This window comes from Girardinichthys multiradiatus, chromosome 4, assembly GCF_021462225.1.
Source record: "Girardinichthys multiradiatus isolate DD_20200921_A chromosome 4, DD_fGirMul_XY1, whole genome shotgun sequence".
Lineage (NCBI taxonomy): Eukaryota > Metazoa > Chordata > Actinopteri > Cyprinodontiformes > Goodeidae > Girardinichthys > Girardinichthys multiradiatus.
The window spans coordinates 33,358,983-33,382,133 of record NC_061797.1 but is presented as its reverse complement, the minus strand read 5'-3'; the positions used below and the strand labels follow the sequence as shown (position 1 = coordinate 33,382,133).

Below are 23,151 nucleotides of genomic sequence, written 5' to 3'. Positions count from 1 at the left end.
TCTCCTTACCAGGACGTTGGTCATAGCTGGAAGAAACTTCTCCAGATGTACAATTTCTGAGTTATCCTCTTCCACCTGGGTAAACAGAACAAGGTTCTTGGGTTTTACTCTTTAAACTGACACTTGCTCCTTTTGAACTATTTGCACATGAACAGTAGCCTATTATATGACGGGTTCCTTTATGTATCTGAACAATAAGCATAAAGACTGCTCTAACCTCGGCTATGAATTCGCGTATGTCTGCTTGAGTGGGGAAGCAGCCCAGAGAATATATAATGGTCCCAATCTCCCTGGAAAACAGACATACATTTAGTTCAGAGAGTTTTGGCATAGATCTGCTTCATACAGAAACTACACTACATCTGACCCCAATGTTTGGTTTCAAGCTTTTTTATAGTTATCATCAATAGAAGAAAGCAGTAAAAAAAAAAAGAGACTCAGTTATTCTTTCTAACTTCTAGTCGAGCCATATTTATTTTTCTTCTGGTCAGTCTTTTATCATGTTGAGTCTACATTTTTACTCTTTGTTTATTTAATAAAAATACGATTTACCAGTAATAAAATCTATATTTTCAACTAAAACAACAAAAACAAATGTGCAGATTCTCAAAGTCTGAAAAATTAATTATTACAATCTCAAAAAGAGTAAAGTCTGAAATGTCTACACTTCTAATAAGCCGTCATCTCCCATTTCCTCATTTTAAAAAAAATGAACACAACAACCTATTATTTTAGTTATATTTTACTAAACAATTTTACAAGAATTGTATCGTGACTTAAAGCTTTCCTCACCGGACGTCCACCGTGTTGTTGTTCTCGTAGTCAAACAGCTGAAATTCGGCCGTTATCTTCTTCCTAACGGCTGAAATGTTTTCTGAAACAGAGACGAGCAACGAAGCGCTGGCGAGTTTATAAAGATACAACCCTGAGTTATTTATATATGTCCTAAAAATTATTTACAGAACTATTCTAACTTTGAATCAGTAAACTGACTTAATTCGTGCGAACCTGGTTTACCTTCCGCCATCTTTCAGTAAGTTTTCCTCCTGTTGCCCAGCAACCGACCTGTGTCGCGAAGGAAAGATTTCCTTCCGGTGATACCATACGTAAAATTAAATTTAAAATGCGTTTTAAAAACACACAAATAAATAGATTAAGAAATCATATAAACTGCTTTAACTTTATTTTAAAAAGATTCGGTCAGTTCTTTAAAAAAAAAAAATTCTCATAAATTCTAATAAAAACATCCAACAAAAATGTTAAGTACAATCAGACCGATAAGGCACAACGAAATCATTGAAACTCTTACTTTATTTTTTAACACATTGTCTTTAAACAAGATTTAAAAAGTAAACAAGTCACACCAACAAATTATATCCCGCCAGCAGATTTAAAATTAACTGATAAAAAGAAAAATGTGACAATTTTTTGTGGTATTTCAAGTGATCTCTTCTGACTGTGATAACAAAGACGAGCATTTTGAAACGTGTTGAATTTGTGTTACTCAAAGACAAAGAGTTGGTAAAAGATATGAGCTGTTTTATTGCACACCACCAGTATTTTTCTGAGCTGACTATATATCAGACCAGTTTAAATCAACAACAGTCTAATTGCACTCCTTGGGACTAGTAGTTGAGTGCAAAACAAATATTAAGGTTGAAAAGAGATGACAAATCCCATTAGTGGCTGGGTTTGATATAGGGAATGTGACTCATTGCCAATGGTGATACTAGGAAACATGTTTTCAGTTGTTTTGTTGCATATTTGCATGGTCAAAAATGACCTTTTGCTGCAAGCTTATTAATCAAAAGTTACTGTTCTATGCAGAATGGTCGTATGTAGGGTGTGTACAGGTGGGACGGCTGGAGGTGGGGCACAGGATTACAAACCAGTCCAGGATATCATTCATGCAATAAACTCCATTGAATGTGTTCATTAATGTAACAATTTCATCTGAAGTGGGAGTTTGGTCAGCTTTTTAGGAAGTCCCATGAACTGGTTAATATATAGTCTAAGATGTCAGAACAGACTTACTTAGCAAAGTATCATAGCTTTTAAATTTATGGAAGTTCAATCTAGAACCTTTATTGTGTAAAAAGCTGTTAAAATCATTTTTTTCACTGAAAGAACGTGAAATTAATGTGACAGGAACTCTTTGAACAGGCACAGCGTTTTAACAGCCATCTGTTAAACCATAAAGACATTAAACCATAAAGTGGTTTATTGTCTTTGAGCTTATTTAGATTTCTGGTTGTCCTTGATGCACAGGGACATGGTGTGCCTGCTCCTGTTTTTCTGCTAAGGCATTAAAGATTTCTTGATCTTGACGTTCTTCTGTTTGCTTTACTGGTTCCTCCTGTAGTGCCATTATGTCGAGCTGCTGCTTCTCCCTGTGCTCCCCTGCTCCTGCATTCTCCTCCACAGTGATGGTGTTTGATAGCTTGTTCTCATCTGCCAGCTCCTGCTCTTGATGAGCCATTTTGTTGTTGCTTGAGCCCTTTAAGGTAGATAGTGGTGAATAGCATTACTTTAACAACAATGAAGCTGAATTTAATTTTGCAGCTCAATATATCAGAATGTAACAGTACATCATTGAATGATTAAATCTGCTATATAAAAGGGAAATTTAGAGGACATTAGATATTAGCCATTAAAATTATATATTCATACATTATTTATACCTGCTTATCCATTTCTCTGTTTATTTATATAGCACCAATTCACAACACATGTTGTCTCAAGGCACTTCACACAGTCAATTCAATCGAATCAGACAGATTCGAAGTCAAGTACAGTAGTAGCTCCTTCAGTTCATTTGGGAGAGAAAAACAGCTAAGCAGATAAACCCTGAGTAAGTTTTCAAGTCTAGAGTATGAAAGAGAGCACATACAAGTAATCTTAAAAATAATATTTAACTAATTTTGTAAAACATTAATTTGAATTTAACAAATGTATCTCTTTTCATTTAGCTGTAAAATGTACATAATTTATGCTCAGAAATAAAACTTTTTAACAATTTGTTATGTTTCAACCCTAAACTTCAATGTGTTTTATTGGGATTTTATGAAATCGAAAAGAAAACGCAGCAGACGACTGTGAAGCCAAAGGAAAAAATATACATAATTCTCAAATCATGTGTCTTTTTCCTTTGGAAAAAATCTGAAAGTTATTATGTATTTCTATTTTAGCCCTCCTGAGTCAATACTTTGTAGATCCACCTTCCACTGCAGTTACAGCTGCAGTTGTTTTGGGGTGTGTCTCTACCAGCTTCGAACATCTTGAGACTGAAACCTTTGCCCATTCTTCTTTGCAAAATAGCTCAAGCTCTGTCAGGTTGAATGGAGACCATCTGTGAACTCAAGTTTTCAAATCTTGACAGATTCTCAGTTGAATTTAGGTGTGGACTTTTACTAGGCCATTTTAAGAAATGAATGCTTTGACATAAACCATTCCACTGAAGCTCTGGCTGTATGTCTAGGGTTGTAGTCCTGTTTGTAGGTCAACCTTCACCCTAGACCCAAGGCATCTGCAGTCTCACACATGCTTTGCTTCATCTGTCTTCCAATCACTTCTTACCATCTTCCCTTTTCCTGCACAGGGAAAGCATCCCCAAATACGATGGAGCCACCACCATGTTTCATAGAGGGAATGGCGTGTTTTGCAAGAAGTTCACATTTTGGCTCTTCGGACCAGAGCAGCCTTGCCTCATGTTTGCTGTGTCCCCCACATGACTTGTTTTTAAACTGCAAATGTAACATCTTATGGCTTTCTTCCATAAAGCTCCAATTAATGGAGAGGGGTGGGGTTAGGGTTAGGAATATTATTTCATGTTACACTTTTCAGATTTTTCTTTGTAAAAATACCACAATGTATGCAACTTATACAGATTTTTCTGGTTGAATTCTAACAGTTTATTTTGTCAGTGTACCTGTGTGTTAATGACCGAAGGAGAGAGCAGCTCAGAAGGGTCCAGCAGACCATCCTGGTTTAGATCCTGAGTTTGTAGTAAGAAATCTACCATCGACACCACCTGAACCCAGAAAGTAACATAATAAAAGGTACATTTCCATAATAATCTGAAAAAGCATGCATGTTTACAATGATTTACACAAACCACCAACACACTCCTTCAGTCACTTCAACTTACTTGCTCAGTGATCTCTGGTCCAAGTGCATGATGGGAGTTGTAGTGAGAGAGCAGTTTCATAATCTCCAAGCCATCCAAGAACCCGCTGCGATCATAGTCATAGAGACGAAACAGGAAGAACACCTCTGAAGCAAAGAAAGAAATATGTTATACACTAAAGTTATTGTCCTTTAAATTTTACTTTGCAAATTCACAGAGGGCTCACACTCACTCCTGATTTAGAACTCACAATTAACCTTGCATTCATGTTTTTTACTGTTGGAGGAAGTCTGAGTACCCAGATTAAAATCAAGGAAACTGCAGTTTGAGTGGAATCAAAAGAGCAAAGAGGGAATATGATCTTAAAATACGAGATTACTTTGCTATCAATGATTCCAGAAGGATGTGGAAGGCACAAAACAATTATTAATAACAATATGAGGGATGCTGAATGCCCCTTAGATCCATCTCTCCCAGATGCCCATAACACTTTCTATGCACATTTTGAATGTTCCAGCCCCGCTCTCACTTCCAGATTAACTGTCCTTCGAGCAGAGCTGTCCTTCACTGTGTCGGCTCATGATGTGAGGAGCAGCAGCTTCAGACAAAATACCAGAAAAAGTGCTGAGGGGATGTGGTGCTGAACTGAGAGATGTTTGGACTAACATCTTTAATCTATCACTCTCTCAGACTGTGGTGTGTTTTAATTCAATTCAAAAATACTTTATTAATCCCAAAGGGAAATCAAATGTTGTTATAGCTCATATTATGAAGGTTTCCTCAAAGAGCCATTGTAGATGCTGATGGCTGTGGGTAGGAAGGATCTCCTGTAGCGCTCCGTCTTACAGCAGATCTGAAGAAGCCTCTGACTGAAGACACTCTGTTGTTGTAGGACAGTCTCATGAACAGGATGCTCAGGGTTCTCCATAATGTTCTTCATTTTATGAAGAATCCTTCTTTCCACAATGATCTCCAGAGGTTCCAGAGGAGTCCCCAGAACAGAGCCAGCCTTCTTTATCAGCTTGTTGAGTTTTTTTAAGTCCCTGGCTCTGATGCTGCTTCCCCAGCAGATGATGGCAGAAGAGATCACACTTTCCACAACAGACTTATAGAAGATATGCAGCATCTTGCTGCAAACACCAAAGGACCTAAGCTTCCTCAAGAAGTACAGTCTGCTCTGTCCCTTCTTGTAGATGGCTTCACAGTTGCATCTCCACTCTAGTCTGTTGTCCAGGTGAACACCGAGGTATTTATACTCCTCCACCACCTCCACTTCTTCTCCCATGATGGAAATAGTTTTTGACTTATTCCTGTTTCTCTTAAAGTCTACAATCATCTCCTTTGTTTTAGTCACGTTCAAAATGAGATGATTGTTTCCACTCCATGCCACAAAGCGGTCCACCACCTTCCTGTACTCAGCTTCTTGTCCATCTCTGATCCACCCCACGACTGCAGAATCATCCGAGTATTTCTGCAGATGACAGGAGTCTGTCTTGTACTGGAAGTCTGAGGTGTACAGAGTGAAAAGGAATGGTGAGAGTACAGTCCCCTGTGGTGCTCCTGTGCTGCTGACTACCTGGTTAGACTCACAACCCTTCAGTCTCACAAACTGTGGTCTGTTTGTCAGGTAGTCTTTGATCCAGGAGATTGTTGAGGCCTCCACCTGAGTCTTCTGGAGTTTCTGACAAAGCAAATCAGGTTGGATTGTATTAAATGCACTGGAGAAATCAAAGAACATGATCCTCACAGTGCTGCTGGCTTTGTCCAGATGACAGTGGGTTTGTTGAAGCAGGTGTATGATGGCATCTTCAACTCCAACTCCACAGCGATAAGCAAACTGAAGGGGGTCCTGATGGTTTACTGTTTGCTTACTCAGGTGGGCCAACAGGAGTCTCTCTAGGACTTTCATGATGTGAGATGTCAGGGCAACAGGTCTATAGTCATTGAGGACTGATGGGTGAGTTTTCTTTGGTACCAGAACAAGACAGGAGGTCTTCCACAACACCGGAACCTTCTTCTGGGCCAGGCTAAGGTTGAAGAGGTGCTGCAGAATCCCACAGAGCTGCTCTGCACAGGCCTTCAGGACTCTAGGGCTGACATGATCTGGACCTGCAGCCTTATTCCTATTCAGTCTCTCCAGTTGTCTCTTCACCTGACTTCTTGAGACACACAGGTGGAAGGGGGAAGCAAAGGAAGCATCAGCATCTTCTGATATGGTTGAAGGCAAATATGTAGAAGCAGAAGGGTCTAGGGCTGAGGTGGAAGATAAAAAATGTGAGGTGTTACTGGACAGCTGTGGGTCCTGTGGGTCAAAGGAAGATGGAATGTCTGTTTGGCTGTGAGCAGGAGAGGAGGATGTGAAGCAGGTTTCTGAACTGAACCTATTGAAGAATGTGTTCAGTTCATTGGCTCTGTCCAGACCTTCATCGGTCTGATCTTCTTTCTGCTTGAAGCCTGTGATCTTCTTCATCCCTGTCCACACATTTCTGATATTGTTTTGCTGGAGCTTGCTCTCCAGCTTCTTCTTGTACACCTCCTTGCTGTCTCTTATCTTGACTTTAAGTTGCTTCTGTATAATCCTCAATAATTCTCTGTCTCCCTCTCTGAAGGCTCTTTTTTTGTTGTTAAGCAGGTCCTTCAGGTCACTGGTGATCCAAGGTTTGTTATTGGGGAAGCATCTCACGGTTCTGGTGGCAATGATGTTATCCACACAGAAGTTTATATAGTCAGTTACACACTCAGTCATGGCATTGATGTCCTCTCCATGTGGCTGGCACAGTACGTCCCAGTCTGTAGCCTCAAAGCAACCTTACAGAGCTTCTTCAGCTTCCTGTGACCATTTTCTCACAGTCCTCTTTATTACAGGTTGCCTCTGAACAAGGGGCTTATATTTCGAGCAGAGAAAAACAAGATTGTGATCTGATTTGCCTAGAGGCGGTTATGCTGTAGAGATGTATGAGTCCTCGACATTTGCATAAAACAAATCTAATGTTTTGTTTTCTCTGGTAGAGCAGCTGACAAATTGTTGAAACGTTGGAAGTGTAGCAGAGAGTGAAGCATGGTTAAAATCACCAGAAATTGCCACAAAAGCATTGGGGTTTTGTGTCTCTAGCTCAGCAACAACTGAGCTGATGACATCACATGCAGTGTCAGCAACAGCGGAAGGTGGAACGTAAACTGTTACCAAAATAACACTGGTGAACTCTCTGGGTAAATAATATGGACGAAAACTTACTGCCAACAGTTCAATATCTGGACTGCAGAGATGACACTTCACAGTAACATGTCCTGGATTACACCATCTGTTGTTCACAAGTACTGCCAGTCCACCTCCTTTACATTTGCCGCTCCTCTTTAAATCTCTGTCTGCTCGTATGGTTAAAAAGCCCGGCAGAGAGACGCTGGAGTCGGGGATATGATCCTGCAGCCATGTCTCAGTACAACACATGATACTGCATACCCGGTACTCTGGCTGGGTCCTTTGTAGGGCTTGGAGTTCATCCAACTTGTTTCCCAACGATCTCACATTGCCCATCAAAATTGACGGAAGAGATGGTTTGAACTTCCTCTTTCACTCTCTTCTCTTAGCTCTTGCTCTGCATCCACGGCGTCTCCTTTTCAACTCATCAGGGATTTGGGGTTGTAGCTGAAGTATTATTTGAGCTTTTGAGATATTAATCAGCTGCTCCCGGTTGTAAGAAACAACCCCGTTGCCATGGCAATGCATCATAACAAATGTCCAAAAATAGAAAGTATTAAGAAAAACCCTCCAAGCTGCGCAGCATCTGACACTGGAGTGGACAGTCATACAAAAAAAATCAACTGCATCCACCACAAGAGGAATAGTTCCCAAAAAAGAATAAATCGGAATCAAAAGTAACAGAGCTACTCCAACCTGCTGCCACCTTGAGCGGCGCAATTCTAGAATTAAGACCTCCTCTATCATCCCAGTGCTATAATGTGCAGAGCAGAAAGCATGAACAACTACCGTCCTGTGGCTCTCACTCTAATAATTATAAAATGCTTTGAGCAGCTAGTTATGGACCTTATTAACAGTAAGATCAATGTAGATAATGATCCACAGTAGTATGCCTACAGGAAGAACCGCTCTATATTTGAAGCAGTGACCCCAGTCATCCACCTTACTCAGACTCTTGGGACTCTAGGGTGGGGGACTCTTTTGTCAGACTGCTTTTCTTACATTTTAGATGGAAACTTTACTATTGGCATAATGAAATGGAGTGAGCTCCACACTACAAGCTCAAAAACACCAATAAACAGACATTATTCACATTTGATATACAATACACAATGCTAAAATTACTAATATAGGTGCATCTCAATAAATGCGATTTCATCAAGTAATTCAGTTTAAAAAGTGAAACTCAATTTATTGCATACTGTATAATATATCTACTGTTTATTTCTGCTTCAAAGATTATTTCTTACAGTTATTGAAAACCAAAAATTAAGCTTATCAGAAAATCTGTATGTTACAAAAAAACAATTAAAGGACTTTTAATGCAGAAATGTTAGGTTATGGCCAATATCAAGGGAATACTGCTGACTTGACAATTGTCCAACAATCACTGACTCCCTTCCCATGAAGGGTAAGCCATAAAACTTTATTGCTAAACAGGCTGGCTGTTCAGAGTTCTGTATGCAAGCATATTTAGGCAAAGTTGAGTGGAAGGAAGATCTGCATAGGGAGAGCCACAACCTTGAGAGGATTTGGAAGCAAAGTAGTCTTTGATAAAAGTACATTTTGAATATCATTTGGATATATAGTTCCCAAAGTCAGGAGGACAACTGGAGAGGCAAATAAATCCAAGTTGCTTCAGGTCCATAGTGAAGTTTGTACATTCAGGGATGATATTGGCAGCAATGAAGTCAAATGTCAGTGCAGCTTGATTTATCACTGTATACAATTATTTACCTTTTGAATTAAATTACATTTTCAGTGATTTACTGATTTATTGAAATGTGTCTGTATAGATTTTAGATTTTAAGTGTTATCTGCGGGAGGTGCCATCTACCTTGCTCCCAGGAACTGATCTCAGGTCCCCCTTGGCTGTTCTGTAGACTGTGCTGAATGTAGCTCTGTAACAACCTGTGATTACAGACAGCTCATTGTACAATTTGCTCAAATATTAGTTGGTAATAACAGGAAGTGAAAGATAAAAAACTCAAAGTAATTACACCAATAATACTTTAATTAACATCTTAATTTATTCATTTTTTGCCACAGAAACCCCGACCCAGTTTAATTTCAACATTCTCACCACATTTAACTTTCCTCTTTCTGTTAAAATGAGAAACAACAATATTCTGAACATATTGTGAGCCTTGAGAGAAGGAAGAGTGAGGATTTTAAATATGTGCAGATTATCTTTATAATCTGATGATGTAACCCTCAGGTTTTCCCTAAATCAATACTTACGTTGAGCCACTGCGATGATACTGTGGGGAACAGCATGGAAAACATATCATGTAAAACAGGCTACTATCAATAAATCCGTGTAGACAAAGTGGTAACTACACTCCTTTTCACAGGTTCAAATACATGAGCGAATATTTTCAGCTGGGTTATGGAATCTGAATCAAATTTCTGAATAGAAATAGCAGTAAGGCCACGGGGTTTTCAAATTAAAGATAAATGCTTTCTCCCTTCCAAGTTCAGACGTCAGCACCTCACTAGAAGCCATTTTGCTAACAAGCCTTCTGCAGATAATCATGCAGTTTGTGCAGGGTGGTGCAAATACCATCTGCTTTATCAAAACATTTATATCCACCTCACAGTATGACACATCTATAAATCTTATCAGTGAAAAGAAGCTGCATAATTATTGTCATAAACATCAAACTTGATGCCAATAATCTCACAAACACTTCTCTTATTTTGCTCCCTAAAAGAAGTGATTTTTTTGGATGAACTGGTAAAAACTATGATTAAACAAACATTTGCGCTGAGATTTCTTAGCAATAATTATAACAAACACCAGTGCCACTACACATGCAATCTTTTTAGACTTAGGCCCTGGCCGCATCATCAGCATTACAGAGATACCGAAGTCCAGAGTGATAGGACAGTAGTTGCTTAGTCCACTGCAACCTGAACAATGCTGCCTATACGTTTTATGCCGTGCAAGACTTAGCAAGGTTACCCTAAGAAAGCACTTTGACAAAAACAATGGCTGATAATTTCATTTTATGCTGTGTTTTGAACTTGTTTATCTGTAGCAATGATGTAAAACCTTAATGTGGATGTAGGAAAAAAAAAGAAATGGGCAACGTAAGTGGTGAGGTGGACATAACCTTTAAATGGACTTTCTTGCAGACAGAAAGAAAAATCAAATTTATGGTTCACAATGGGGTAGAGGTGCTTCATTTAAAAACCACTCACCTGCGTTCATCTTCTCCAGAGCCGAAGGGATTGAGCAGTCCTGCTGGTGGGGGATGGACATCTACTGTCTCTTCTCTAAATGAAATAAAGAGAAGAAATAAAAACAAATAAAAACACACAAAAACATAGATCTATTGCTGTCTTGTGTTACTCATTTTTGTTATTAAACAAGAAACATATCAGTGCTGTTTTTTCAATAAGAAACGTGTTTACATGCCATGTTTTTAAAGAAATCTGTTTAATCTTCCCTATTCTGATGCCTTTGCCCTTTATCATAGACATTTATTTATTTAAACAATAATTCATGATAGAACTTCAGTTGACACATCACATTTTTTACTGTCTGATATTGAAGCATAATGCCAGAATCATTACAGAGATTTTTTTAAACAGGAAATCAGAAGAATTGTGGATCTCCAAAAGTCTAGTTGATCACTGGGTGCAATTTTCAGATGTCTGACGTTCAACTGTTCAAGCAATTATAAGCGGGTATAAACCAGCAACCTGCGGATGCTGGTCTTCCAAGGAGGGGAAGCTCAATTTCAAGATCGCTGATTCGCTCATTTCCCTGTCAATCAAAAAGGGATTCAGCCTCAGACAGATCATCCAATCATCATGCAGAAGCTGAGCGTCCGAGCCAGCTGAGGCCAGCCCACTGCCCCATAGACCCCAGAGACGCTGAGCGTCCGATGGGTGGGACAAAGACCAGCGTTTTTGCTTCGCTGTTGAACTCACTGTTTAAAGCACTGTGAAGCTGCGGGAATGAGTGAGAGGAAAGCCGCGTCGTTAACAGTGATAAGAAGCTGATTCTGAACAAAAGTTGAGCGCGTTGTAGTGCATATTTTGTCAATGACATGTACACACAACAGTATATATTTGATCACTTATTTTTTGACATTTTAGGGGAAACTGAGCTTCTCTTGCAGTCTTAGAGCAATCGCCACTGGTATAAACACAGTTCAACAACGATACTTCTCAGGAAGGAGATGGGTTGTGTGTCCAAGAGAGGGATGTTTTTTGGTGAGAAACATCAAAACAGTGAACAGTGTGAAGATGCTGGCCAAAGCTGGTGACAGAAACTCTTTATCCACTGAGGCAAGTCCAGTATAATGGGTTGAAAGGCCACCCAGAAAGGAAGACGCCATTACTCCAAAAGCTACATAAATAGACTGCAGTTAAATAAATGAATAAATAGTCACAGTTTTTAGGAGACATGTTCTGAGGTCTGATAAAACTAGACTGTGTTTGTCCATAGTGACCATTGTTACATTTGGAGGAAAAAAGGACAAAGCTTCCAAACTTGAGAACACCATCCCAACTGTGAAGTACAGAGGTGGCAACCGCATTATATGTGTGTGCTTTGCTGAAAGAGGAACTGGTGCACTTCACAGCATGGATTGTATCAAGTGGAAAGGACATTATAAGGAAATATTGAAGCAACATTTCAAGACATCAGCCAAGAAGCTAAATCTTGGGCACAAATGGCTCTTCATAATGGACAATGAACCAAAGCGTTCTGCTAATTAAGCCCTGGTCTCACTCCCATAGAAGATTTGTGAGAAGAGCTGAAAGGGTGTGTGTGACCAAGGTGGCCATAAAAGCTGACTCGGTTACATCAGATCTGTGAGGTGGAACGGGCCAAAGTTCCAGCAAACTATTGTGAGAAGCTTCTGGAAGTTAACCTTAACGTTTGACACAGGTCATACAGGTGAAAAGGCACGTACTCGTACTCGTCGTCTTCCGCTTTATCCGGGACCGGGTTGCAGGGGCAGGAGAGTCAGCAGAGACGCCCAGACGTCCCTCTCCCCAGACACCTCGTCCGGGGGGAGCCCAGGGCATTCCCAGGCCAGCCGAGAGACATAGTCCCTCCAGCGTGTCCTGGGCCGTCCCCTGGGCCTCCTCCCGGTGGGACATGCCTGGAACAACTCCCGAGGAAGGTGTCCAGGAGGCATCCGATATAGATAACCGAGCCACCTCAACTGGCTCCTCTCGATGTGGAGGAGCAGCGGTTCTACTCTGAGCCCCTCCCAGATGGCCAAGCTCCTCACCCTATCTCTAAGGGAGTGCCCGGCCACCCTACGGAGGAAGCTCATTTCAACCGCTTGTATCCGGGATCTCATTCTTTCGGTCATGACCCAAAGTTCATGGCCATAGGTGAGGGTAGGAAAGTAGACCGACCGGTAAATCGAGAGCTTCGCTTTTCGGCTCAGCTCTCTCTTCACCAATACGGACCAGCACAGCGTCCCCATTGCTGTGGCAGCCGCACCGATCCGTCTGTCGATGTCCCGCTCCATTCTTCCCCCACTCATGAACAAGACCCCGAGATACTTAAACTCCTCCACTTGAGGGAGGAACTCCCCTCCAACCTGAAGAGGACAAGCCACCCTTTTCCGGTCGAGAACCATGGCCTCGGACTTGGAGGAGCTGATCTTCATCCCAGCCGCTTCACACTCGGCTGCGAACCGCCCCAGCGCATGCTGTAGGTCTTGGCTAGATGGGGCCAGCAGGACCACGTCATCCGCAAAAAGAAGAGACGAAATCCTCTGATCCCCAAACCAGACGCCCTCCGGCCCTTGGCTGCGTCTAGAAATCCTGTCCATAAAAGTTATGAACAGGTCCAGTGACAAAGGGCAGCCCTGCCGGAGTCCAACATGCACCGGGAACAGGTCCGACTCAGTGCCAGCAATGCGAACCAAACTCCTGCTCTGCTTGTAGAGACTGGATGGCCCCTAATAAAGGGCCCCCGATTCAAACATAAGGTAAAAAGGCAATTCTACAAAATAATAAGTAAATGGATGCCGACTTCTTACGCTGAAGAAAATAAAAAAAATGCTCTACAACATTATTTTGCTTATTATTCTGCTAATGAACAAATATAATTTAATTAGATCAAATTAATTTGGCAATCCTAACTGACCTAAAGCAGGAACAGTTTAGTCAGATTTAATATCAGAAAGTGAGAACATCTGGTTTCAACTTTATATGTTTCAGCATTAATTTTAGCTTGAAAAACTGTAAATACAATGAGAGACAAGAAGAGACAGAGAAGCTCTCTAATGGAGAGATTAGGTTACCTTTGTGACCCAGGTAGCCCTGGTGCTGCCAGGCACAGATTTATGAGGACGTACAGAGACAAAACACGTGGGACCAGCCGGTCCAGCTGATACGCCATGAGCAGACCTGAAAATACAGTGATGTGAGTACATTACATGACAAACATTCAATTTATTCTGCACACATCAAATCTTTTTAGTCCAATACTGAAATAAAAAATATATCCACACAGCTGGACACTGAATAAGGACTCCAACATCTAGTGAAGTACAGAAGACATGTTTTAGATGCTGATTCTTGTTTGGAAAAGTAAAATGATACATAATAAGGGGCAGTGCACTATTTGGATGGTAATGACCACAAATCACTGAATTTCCAGAAACAAAGTAGCTAGGGACATAACAATAGGTAACCAAGGGATCACAATCAGGCAGTTTTCAGCTCAGATGACTTATTTTGATGCTCATTTTGTTCTGCTAATAGTCGCTCTTTGATGTGGATGTTTTCCCTAATAAATACAGATTCAAAATAATGAATATGTGAAATCTAAAAGGTTTAGTCTGAAGATTTACAAGATTCAGATAAGGCTAAATGAAGAAAACAGTCTTTCTAAGTTTAGACTAGGGTTTAACCTTGTGGTAAAATGGATGAACTCCATTTGCCTAGTTCCAGCTAGTGATTTTACCACTTACCTGTGTTCAAGGAACTAAAGGAGGAGGTGCGGCCTAACCTCCTGTATTTGGAGGTTTCAGGGAAGTGATGTCACAGGAGGTACCAGGTGAAGAGGGCAGAAGAAACTGTTAAAGTGTTAAGTTAACTTTGGGGTTTTGTTTATTAGTTTTGAAATGTTAGAGTTAGGATATAATTGTTAAACCGTAAACACAGGGTTGTTGCTAGATAGAAGTAGCTTCAGTGATTTGACATTATTTCTCATGTTGGAATATACCTGCAAGATGGAAGACTCCATTTCAGTTAATTGTGTTTGGAAGGGCATGAAGGTATTTAAGCAGATCAGGAAAGAAATTAAGGAGGGAGGACCAGGTCAGTGTAGCTGTGTGCACATGACGTTAATTTTGGTTGATTTGAGTACAATTATGTTTATTTTGTCACTTTCAAGTTTAAGTCATTTTTGTACATATTTGTGGTTGCTCTTTTTGTAAATAAACCACCTGCTACACTGGAGAACATCAGTCTGCTGCCCTTCTTCAGCCACTTTGGCGACAATATACCACATTTGGTGGCAGTGATGGGATCCCAGGCCAAGTAAGAGGGAGTGGATAAGATGTCTACCCGACCAAAGAGGGGGCCAGTTGCAGAATGTGACATAGAAAAATCGCATGATGCCGGTGACCAACAAGGGGCAGTAAGTGGTTCGGATGATGGACAAGGGAATGTGGCTGAACTGACAAGAGTTTTGCAATCTTTAATGCAACAACAAGCGGAACATGATGCTAAACTGGAGCAGGAGTACAAACGCCAGGAGGACAGATGGAGGCACATCCGACATCAGTTTGCTCAACTTCAACAGCAGGTGCAGCAGGGGACCCATCAGCAGTCATCGGACGTTCCAGTATCTACATCAGCAGGGAGGGGACCTGATTCTGAACCATCTCACAGTCCACAAGATCCAGACAGGCTTGATTCTGATCCGGTTCCTCGATCTAGTGGAGCACAGTATTCATCTCTGGTGAGAAATCCAGGCTGGAAAGGGCCAAAAATGCATCCCTACAATGAAGGTGAGGACATTGAACATTATCTAATTACCTTTGAAAGAATTGCTCATGCCTGTCAATGGCCTCAGGATGAATGGACTCTTCATCTAGCCCCACTGCTAACTGGCAGAGCTCGTTCTGCATATGTAGCCATGGATATGGATGATACTATGAACTATGTAAAAGTGAAATGTGCTGTCTTGCAGAAGTTTGAAATAAGTGTGGACTTTTATCGGATGAGGTTCCGTTCCAGTACTTTTGGAGAGAAGGAAACCCCAAGAGAACTGCAGGTCCGCATCAAGGAGTTATACCTCAAATGGATTAATCCTGAAACAAAGACAAAGGAACAAATTGGAGATGCCATTGTCCTGGAACAGTTTTTGAAGGTTCTGACTCCGGATCTTTGGACATGGGTTAAGGAGCGCAACCCGAAGACATCCAAGGAAGCAGCAGAACTGGCCGAAGCTTTCTTAGCAGCTCGTCGACCGTTAACAGATTTCAGTCAAGTTAAGTCCCCATCTTATATGCCATCAACCATGTCATTTTCTGACACTGACTCTAAAGTTAAGTACTCAAGACAATGCTGGTCTAATACTGATCCTGCCAGATCTGGGGCAAGACATAAAGCCAGTAAATCATGTCATTTGTGTGGTCAAGTAGGTCATCTTAAAGCGCAGTGTACAAAGAGGTCAATTAGTAAAAACTATATGTGTTTGGAGACACAAACTCGAGTCAGGCAGGATGATAAAAATGTATTTGATAGTCTGCCACATGAACCTTCATTAGGAGTGTTTACTGAAGATAAACCCTGTGTAGCTCTATTAGATTCAGGAAGCAATCGTTCTCTGGTTAGACAAGATAGTCTTCCTAAGGATGTAATTTTTTCTGGAACAACTGTTGATATTTGCTGTATTCATGGGGACAAAGTATCTTACCCCATTGCTGAGGTTGCAATTGAAGTGGGAGGTCAGGTTTATACGCTTTCAGTAGGAGTACTTCAAACATTGCCGTATCAAGTGGTGTTGGGCCGAGATATTCCTATACTGGCAGAGCTAATAGCTAAGCATTCCGGTCAGGCTAAAGACGATGAGAGTTTACTGGTGGTCACAAGGTCAAAAGCTAAGGAGGAACTGGTTAATGCTTTGAGCTGGGATGAATTGCCTTTTAGAGATGCGGATGTTCCTATAGATGACTCTAGCACTTTTGTTAAAACAAAAAAGACTAAGAGACAGAGAAGATATGGAAAGGTGAAAGGAACAAAAATGGCTGAGCACACAGTAGATCCATTAAAGGCTGAGGCTCTTCCTAATTCCAGTGAGGTTGCTAAGCTACAGAAAGAAGATCCTACACTTGAACCATTGTTTTCTAAGAGTGTTCCTGAGTCAACTCACGTGGAAGGAAGAAGAGAAGTGTTTGTGGTTAAGGGGGATTTGTTGTATCGCCGCAGCCAGAATGGTGATCAGTTGGTGATCCCACAGAGTTTAAGATCTACAGTCCTGAAAATGAGTCATTCTATTCCCTGGGCAGGACATTTGGGGCAATGTAAAACATTTTCTAGAATGGCCCCCAGGTTTTATTGGCCCCAACAGTTCAGTGATACAGTACAATACTGTAAAGCATGTCCACAGTGTCAGTTAACGGCCCCAGGTAGAAAGGCAGATCGGGCCCCACTTATCACTATGCCCATCATTAATATACCCTTTTCACGCATTGCAATGGACATAGTTGGCCCTTTAGAACGAAGTAAAGCAGGTCATAAGTACATACTTGTAGTTTGTGACTATGCCACAAAATATCCTGAAGCTTTCCCCCTAAAGAAGATAAAGGCTCGCCAGATTGTTAACTGTCTTATTCAGTTATTTTCTAGAGTGGGAATTCCAAAAGAAATCATCACTGATCAGGGCACCAATTTTACATCTAAGTTACTTAAAGATGTGTACAGCTTGTTAGGAATTCAAGGGGTCATGACCAGCCCCTATCATCCACAGACTGATGGGCTTGTGGAGAGATTTAATAAGACCTTGAAATCCATGCTTAGGAAGTTTGTGAATGATAGGGACCAATGGCTTCCATTTCTCTTATTTGCATACAGAGAAGTTCCACAAACCTCTACTGGGTTTTCACCATTCCAGCTGCTGTATGGGCATCCTGTCAGAGGCCCAATGGATGTTCTGAAAGAGGCTTGGGAGGGTTTTGTGTCAGAGCAGAGGTTTAGTGAACTTTCTTATGTTCTCAAAATGTGAGAGAAATTGGAACAGATGCAGGAACTTGCTACTGATAATCTGGCTCAGGCACAACAACAGCAGAAGCAAAGATATGACAAAGCTTCAAGAAGAAGAGTTTTTTGTGAAGGGCAGAAAGTTCTTCTACTGCTGCCAACCTCTGAGAGCAGTCTTCTGGCAAAGTGGCAAGGACCATATGAGGTCACAAAGAAAACGGGCCCAGTCACATATGAGCTTTATTTACCAGATCGTCGGAAGAACCCTCAAGTTTTCCATGTTAATCTTTTGAAGGAGTGGATTGACCAGCCACAGAACTCAACATCAATGTGGGCGTGCACAGTGGTGGATGAAGAAGAACCTCAGGAGCAGTATTTTCCATCTTCAGCTGCTGGAACTGTGCGTCCAGACCTTCATCATTTGCCATTGGAAAGGCGTCAGGAGGTGCAGTCTCTTATGACGGAGGAACTCTTCAGTCTGAAGCCAGGCCGGACAAACTTAGTTGAACATAAGATCAGTCTGTATTCTCTAAATCAACGGCCAATCAGAGATACCACTTGCCGGATTCCAGCTAAGCTGTTACCTGAGCTGAAAAATGAGCTTGAGGAGATGTTGGCTGCAGGAATCATTGAGCCATCACACAGTGAGTGGTGCAGTTCTGTTGTGCTTGTCCCAAAGAAAGATGATTCTAAACTTAGATTTTGTGTAAACTTTTCTAAGTTGAATTCTGTGTCTGCTTTTGATCCTTATCCCATGCCGAGAATTGATGAACTGATTGATTGCTTGGGGAACGCAAACTTTTTAACAACCCTTGACCTCTGTAAAGGATATTGGCAAGTCCCTTTGACAGAATCTTCAAAGGATTTAACAACATTCAGAGTACCAAGTGGATTTTTCAGATTCAGTGTAATGCCGTTTGGGTTGCATGGAGCACCAGCGACATTTCAAAGGTTGGTGGATCAAGTTCTGAGAGGTGCTGAGCAATATGCAGCTGCATACATTGATGATATTGTTGTCTTCAGTCAAACATGGAAGGCTCATCTGAAACATCTTGCAGATGTGTTTCAACGAATTAAGAATGCCGGACTTGTCATGAATGCCAAGAAATGCCACATTGCAAAGCCTGAGGTGCAGTACCTGGGTTATGTAATCGGAGGTGGAGGTATTCGGCCCCAGAAGGGAAAAGTGGATGCAGTTGCAGCAGCACCATTGCCAAACACTAAGAAAAAATTGAGATCATTCTTGGGTTTGCTGGGTTGGTACCGTAGACTCATTCCCAACTTTTCATCAAGAGCTGCTATACTGATTGACATGACAAGAAAATCCAGTCCTACAAAGATCAAGTGGACTAAAGAGACTGAGGATGCATACAATGATTTGAAGAACTGTTTGTGTCAGAAACCTGTTTTGCAGTGTCCAGATTTTAATCTTCCTTTTACAGTGCAAACAGATGCATCTGAGGTGGGACTGGGAGCTGTTTTACTGCAGGGTGAGGAAGGACAGCAGTTTCCCGTTCAGTACATCAGTCGGACGCTTTTTCCAAGAGAAATGAGGTATTCGACGGTTGAAAAGGAGGCATTGGCTATTAAATGGGCCCTAGATACCTTAAGATATTACCTAATTGGAAAAGAGTTTATTCTTGAGACTGATCATCGAGCTTTGCAATGGATCCACAATATGAAAAACACTAATGCCAGAATAACAAGATGGTATTTGTCTCTCCAGCCTTTTCGTTTTCAGGTCCAGTATAGGCCAGGACACAAGAATGTCATTGCCGACTTCCTGTCCCGTGACTCAGAGGAGTAACGGTCTTAAGGGTGGGGGAGTGTGGTAAAATGGATGAACTCCATTTGCCTAGTTCAATTAGTTATTAACCGGAAAACGGAATATTTAAATAACCTTATACAGGTCCTTCTCAAAATATTAGCATGTTGTGATAAAGTTCATTATTTTCCATAATGTAATGATGAAAATTTAACATTCATATATTTTAGATTCATTGCACATTAACTGAAATATTTCAGGTCTTTTATTGTCTTAATACAGATGATTTTGGCATACAGCTCATGAAAACCCAAAATTCCTATCTCACAAAATTAGCATATTTCATCCGACCAATAAAAGAAAAGTGTTTTTAATACAAAAAACGTCAATCTTCAAATAATCATGTACAGCTATGCACTCAATACTTGGTCGGGAATCCTTTTGCAGAAATGACTGCTTCAATGCGGCGTGGCATGGAGGCAATCAGCCTGTGGCACTGCTGAGGTCTTATGGAGGCCCAGGATGCTTCGATAGCGGCCTTTAGCTCATCCAGAGTGTTGGGTCTTGAGTCTCTCAACGTTCTCTTCACAATATCCCACAGATTCTCTATGGGGTTCAGGTCAGGAGAGTTGGCAGGCCAATTGAGCACAGTGATACCATGGTCAGTAAACCATTTACCAGTGGTTTTGGCACTGTGAGCAGGTGCCAGGTCGTGCTGAAAAATGAAATCTTCATCTCCATAAAGCTTTTCAGCAGATGGAAGCATGAAGTGCTCCAAAATCTCCTGATAGCTAGCTGCATTGACCCTGCTCTTGATAAAACACAGTGGACCAACACCAGCAGCTGACACGGCACCCCAGACCATCACTGACTGTGGGTACTTGACACTGGACTTCTGGCATTTTGGCATTTCCTTCTCCCCAGTCGTCCTCCAGACTCTGGCACCTTGATTTCCGAATGACATGCAGAATTTGCTTTCATCCGACAAAAGTACTTTGGACCACTGAGCAACAGTCCAGTGCTGCTTCTCTGTAGCCCAGGTCAGGCGCTTCTGCCGCTGTTTCTGGTTCAAAAGTGGCTTGACCTGGGGAATGCGGCGCCTGTAGCCCATTTCCTGCACACGCCTGTGCACGGTGGCTCTGGATGTTTCTACTCCAGACTCAGTCCACTGCTTCCGCAAGTCCCCCAAGGTCTGGAATCAGCCCTTCTCCACAATCTTCCTCAGGGTCCGGTCACCTCTTCTCGTTGTGCAGCGTTTTCTGCCACACTTTTTCCTTCCCACAGACTTCCCACTGAGGTGTCTTGATACAGCACTCTGGGAACAGCCTATTCGTTCAGAAATTTATTTCTGTGTCTTACCCTCTTGCTTGAGGGTGTCAATAGTGGCCTTCTGGACAGCAGTCAGGTCGGCAGTCTTACCCATGATTGGGGTTTTGAGTGATGAAGAACCAGGCTGGGAGTTTTAAAGGCTTCAGGAATCTTTTGCAGGTGTTTAGAGTTAACTCGTTGATTCAGATGATTAGGTTCATAGCTCGTTTAGAGACTCTTTTAATTATATGCTAATTTTGTGAGATAGGAATTTTGGGTTTTCATGAGCTGTATGCCAAAATCATCCGTATTAAGACAATAAAAGACCTGAAATATTTCAGTTAGTGTGCAATGAATCTAAAATATATGAATGTTAAATTTTCATCATGACATTATGGAAAATAATGAACTTTATCACAATATGCTAATATTTTGAGAAGGACCTGTAGTCAGTGAAACCCTCAGTGCAGCAGCTCTGCAGCTGGTGACTGCGGATTGTAACCTTCCCCTCTTACCTTAAACATAATTGGCCTACCTGAATGCATAGTTAGGAGTGCTGAAGGGAAAAAGCGCTGATTTCCGCAAGTTAAAGATTCATATCTGAAGAGCCCTTCTCCTCCGTCCCGCACCGCCTTGATGGCTCTGCGTCCTCCCCCGCTCCTGTCCTGCCGTCCCCCGCCCGGTGCGGCGGAGGAGACTGCTGCGTGTCTGGCTCAATGACAGGCTCCACGTGGAGGAGCCTAGTCTGTCTTTGTGCTCCTCCGTCCGGGATTTTCCTGCCACGCCACGTCCACACCACACAGTTACATTCCTCAAAGGGCGCGACAGACAAATCTGCTCACGGCCTGTATGTATATTTATATAATCCTGAGTTACTTTTCATCTTTCACCTCGGTTAAATGGGTGGAGTCTCGTCAGCATTTTACTGTAGCAGCAAATTTTACTAAGTTGGCGATTTTCATGCTGTGCAGTTTACATTCAGCAACTGTACCTTTAAACGAAAAACCGGTTTAGAGGGCCAAAAGTGCCAAAACTCAATACTTTAACACGTTGTTAAATAAATATTTAGATGCATCAACAGTGCTCCTTCATTTTTCTTTCCTTTTCTCACAAAACAAGTTTAAATATCAGACAACAATTACTAGATTGATAACAAAACGCAAAACGGGATTAAAGTGACTTTTTGCTGTCATGAGTTTGTGAAAGGGTCAATGTGGCATTGGGGGGCGTTTGAACAGCGTGATTGAAAATATTAGGGCTGTGTTTTCTGATGCAAATTAATGACTCAAAGAGGTCAAAAAAGAAATCTGAGGAGAGTTTCCTGCAATAAAACTGCATTTTTTATTTACTCCGGTTATCTGTGTCTGACATTAAAATTTGTTTCACGATCTTAAACATTTAGGTTTTAGTCTAACAATAAGGAATGTTCTCTGAGCTCCCCACCCCCTTAAAAAGGTGCAAATGGTTTAGTCCACACTTATCCACAGCTTTTTTTAAGAAGTGATCACTGTGGAAAGTGAACTGCAATTCCACAATCTGACCACAAGGTGTCCCTGTAACATTTTATTTGACTCTCAGGAGGTATGATATTGTAATTATTATTACTTTTACTCCTGCAGCATGAATTGAATAAGCTGAATGCAAATCTGTAAATGTTTAACATCTTTCCACCGAATGCCACATATCTATATAGCTCTGCAAGTTGCCTGTTGAGATTCAGGATGATATCAGCTGTTCTAAATGCACATAGAAGTCCTAAAGATTTAAGACTGTTTCAAGCACTGTGAGATTTTGTGAAGTTTTAAAAGCTTGTAAAAGACTGCCACCTAACAAAAACTTCCAAGAGTGCAGAATATTTTGCATTTGTCAAGCTTATGAAAGGAGATTGTTTCCCAGGGTAATAAGGAAGTTAAGGAGCAGAAGTAGACTTCATTGATGAAGTGCTTTATACTGAAGGCAATATTTCTTCTGACGCCATAGAACCTCAAGGCTGTTTTTTTTTTTTACTCATCCAGATAATTGGTTAATTAAATTATAGATGAAACTAGGAGTGCACTGATAACCAAAATTCAGGCCGATATCGATATCCAATAATAATATTGCTGTTATGGCCGATAACCGATATTTACTGATATTATCTATCATATATATCTCAGTTCCCTTTCAAACGATACCGATGTTGATAGCAATATATCGAGCATCCCTAGATAAAACTACTTACACATAAACAAACACAAGCTCATTTTCCACATCCACACTCATGAGTCCTTAAGACTTCAATACATGATAGTACAAATATGTATCAGTGTCTTAGGATGTGCTGAAGAACTTATAGTAGAGTAGTCTAACTGCAAACCTTATATCAAATCATAACAGCTTATCTTCTCCTCCCATTCTGTATTACAGCAATTAATACACAAAAAATAAAATCGCATTACAGGCTTGCGTTTCCTGTACAGTATGGAGCTTCTGACTATACTGTATGTAATATGAGAAAATCATTATTTAAATGATGTAGAGATGCACATTTTAAAGAAACGACTGAGTATATTTAAGTAATTACCA

General features: G+C 41.2%; 2 protein-coding genes across 2 annotated transcripts in view; both read right to left on the bottom strand.

Annotated features, from left to right (window-relative positions):
• The window catches only part of LOC124866624 (dynein regulatory complex protein 8-like), a 3,090-nt gene extending 1,992 nt beyond the window's left edge, over nt 1–1,098 (bottom strand). Inside the window, exons 1-4 of the mRNA XM_047362502.1 lie at nt 1,018–1,098; nt 793–874; nt 218–290; nt 10–75 (exon numbers count right to left, since the gene is read on the bottom strand). Of these exons, the coding sequence (XP_047218458.1) occupies nt 10–75; nt 218–290; nt 793–874; nt 1,018–1,027 (231 nt within the window). The 5' untranslated portion in view covers nt 1,028–1,098. The remainder of the gene's footprint in view (nt 1–9; nt 76–217; nt 291–792; nt 875–1,017) is intronic.
• A 195-nt stretch (nt 1,099–1,293) lies between these two features.
• On the bottom strand, nt 1,294–21,522 carry LOC124866809 (cell growth regulator with EF hand domain protein 1-like). Its single transcript, XM_047362759.1, has 7 exons — nt 21,122–21,522; nt 13,604–13,709; nt 10,530–10,604; nt 9,163–9,236; nt 4,148–4,272; nt 3,929–4,030; nt 1,294–2,497 (listed from the first exon to the last, which is right to left on the bottom strand). The coding sequence occupies exons 1-7, from the start codon at nt 21,129–21,131 to the stop codon at nt 2,240–2,242; spliced, it is 750 nt and encodes a 249-aa protein (XP_047218715.1). The 5' UTR covers nt 21,132–21,522; the 3' UTR covers nt 1,294–2,239.
• Between the last annotated feature and the right edge of the window lie 1,629 nt (nt 21,523–23,151).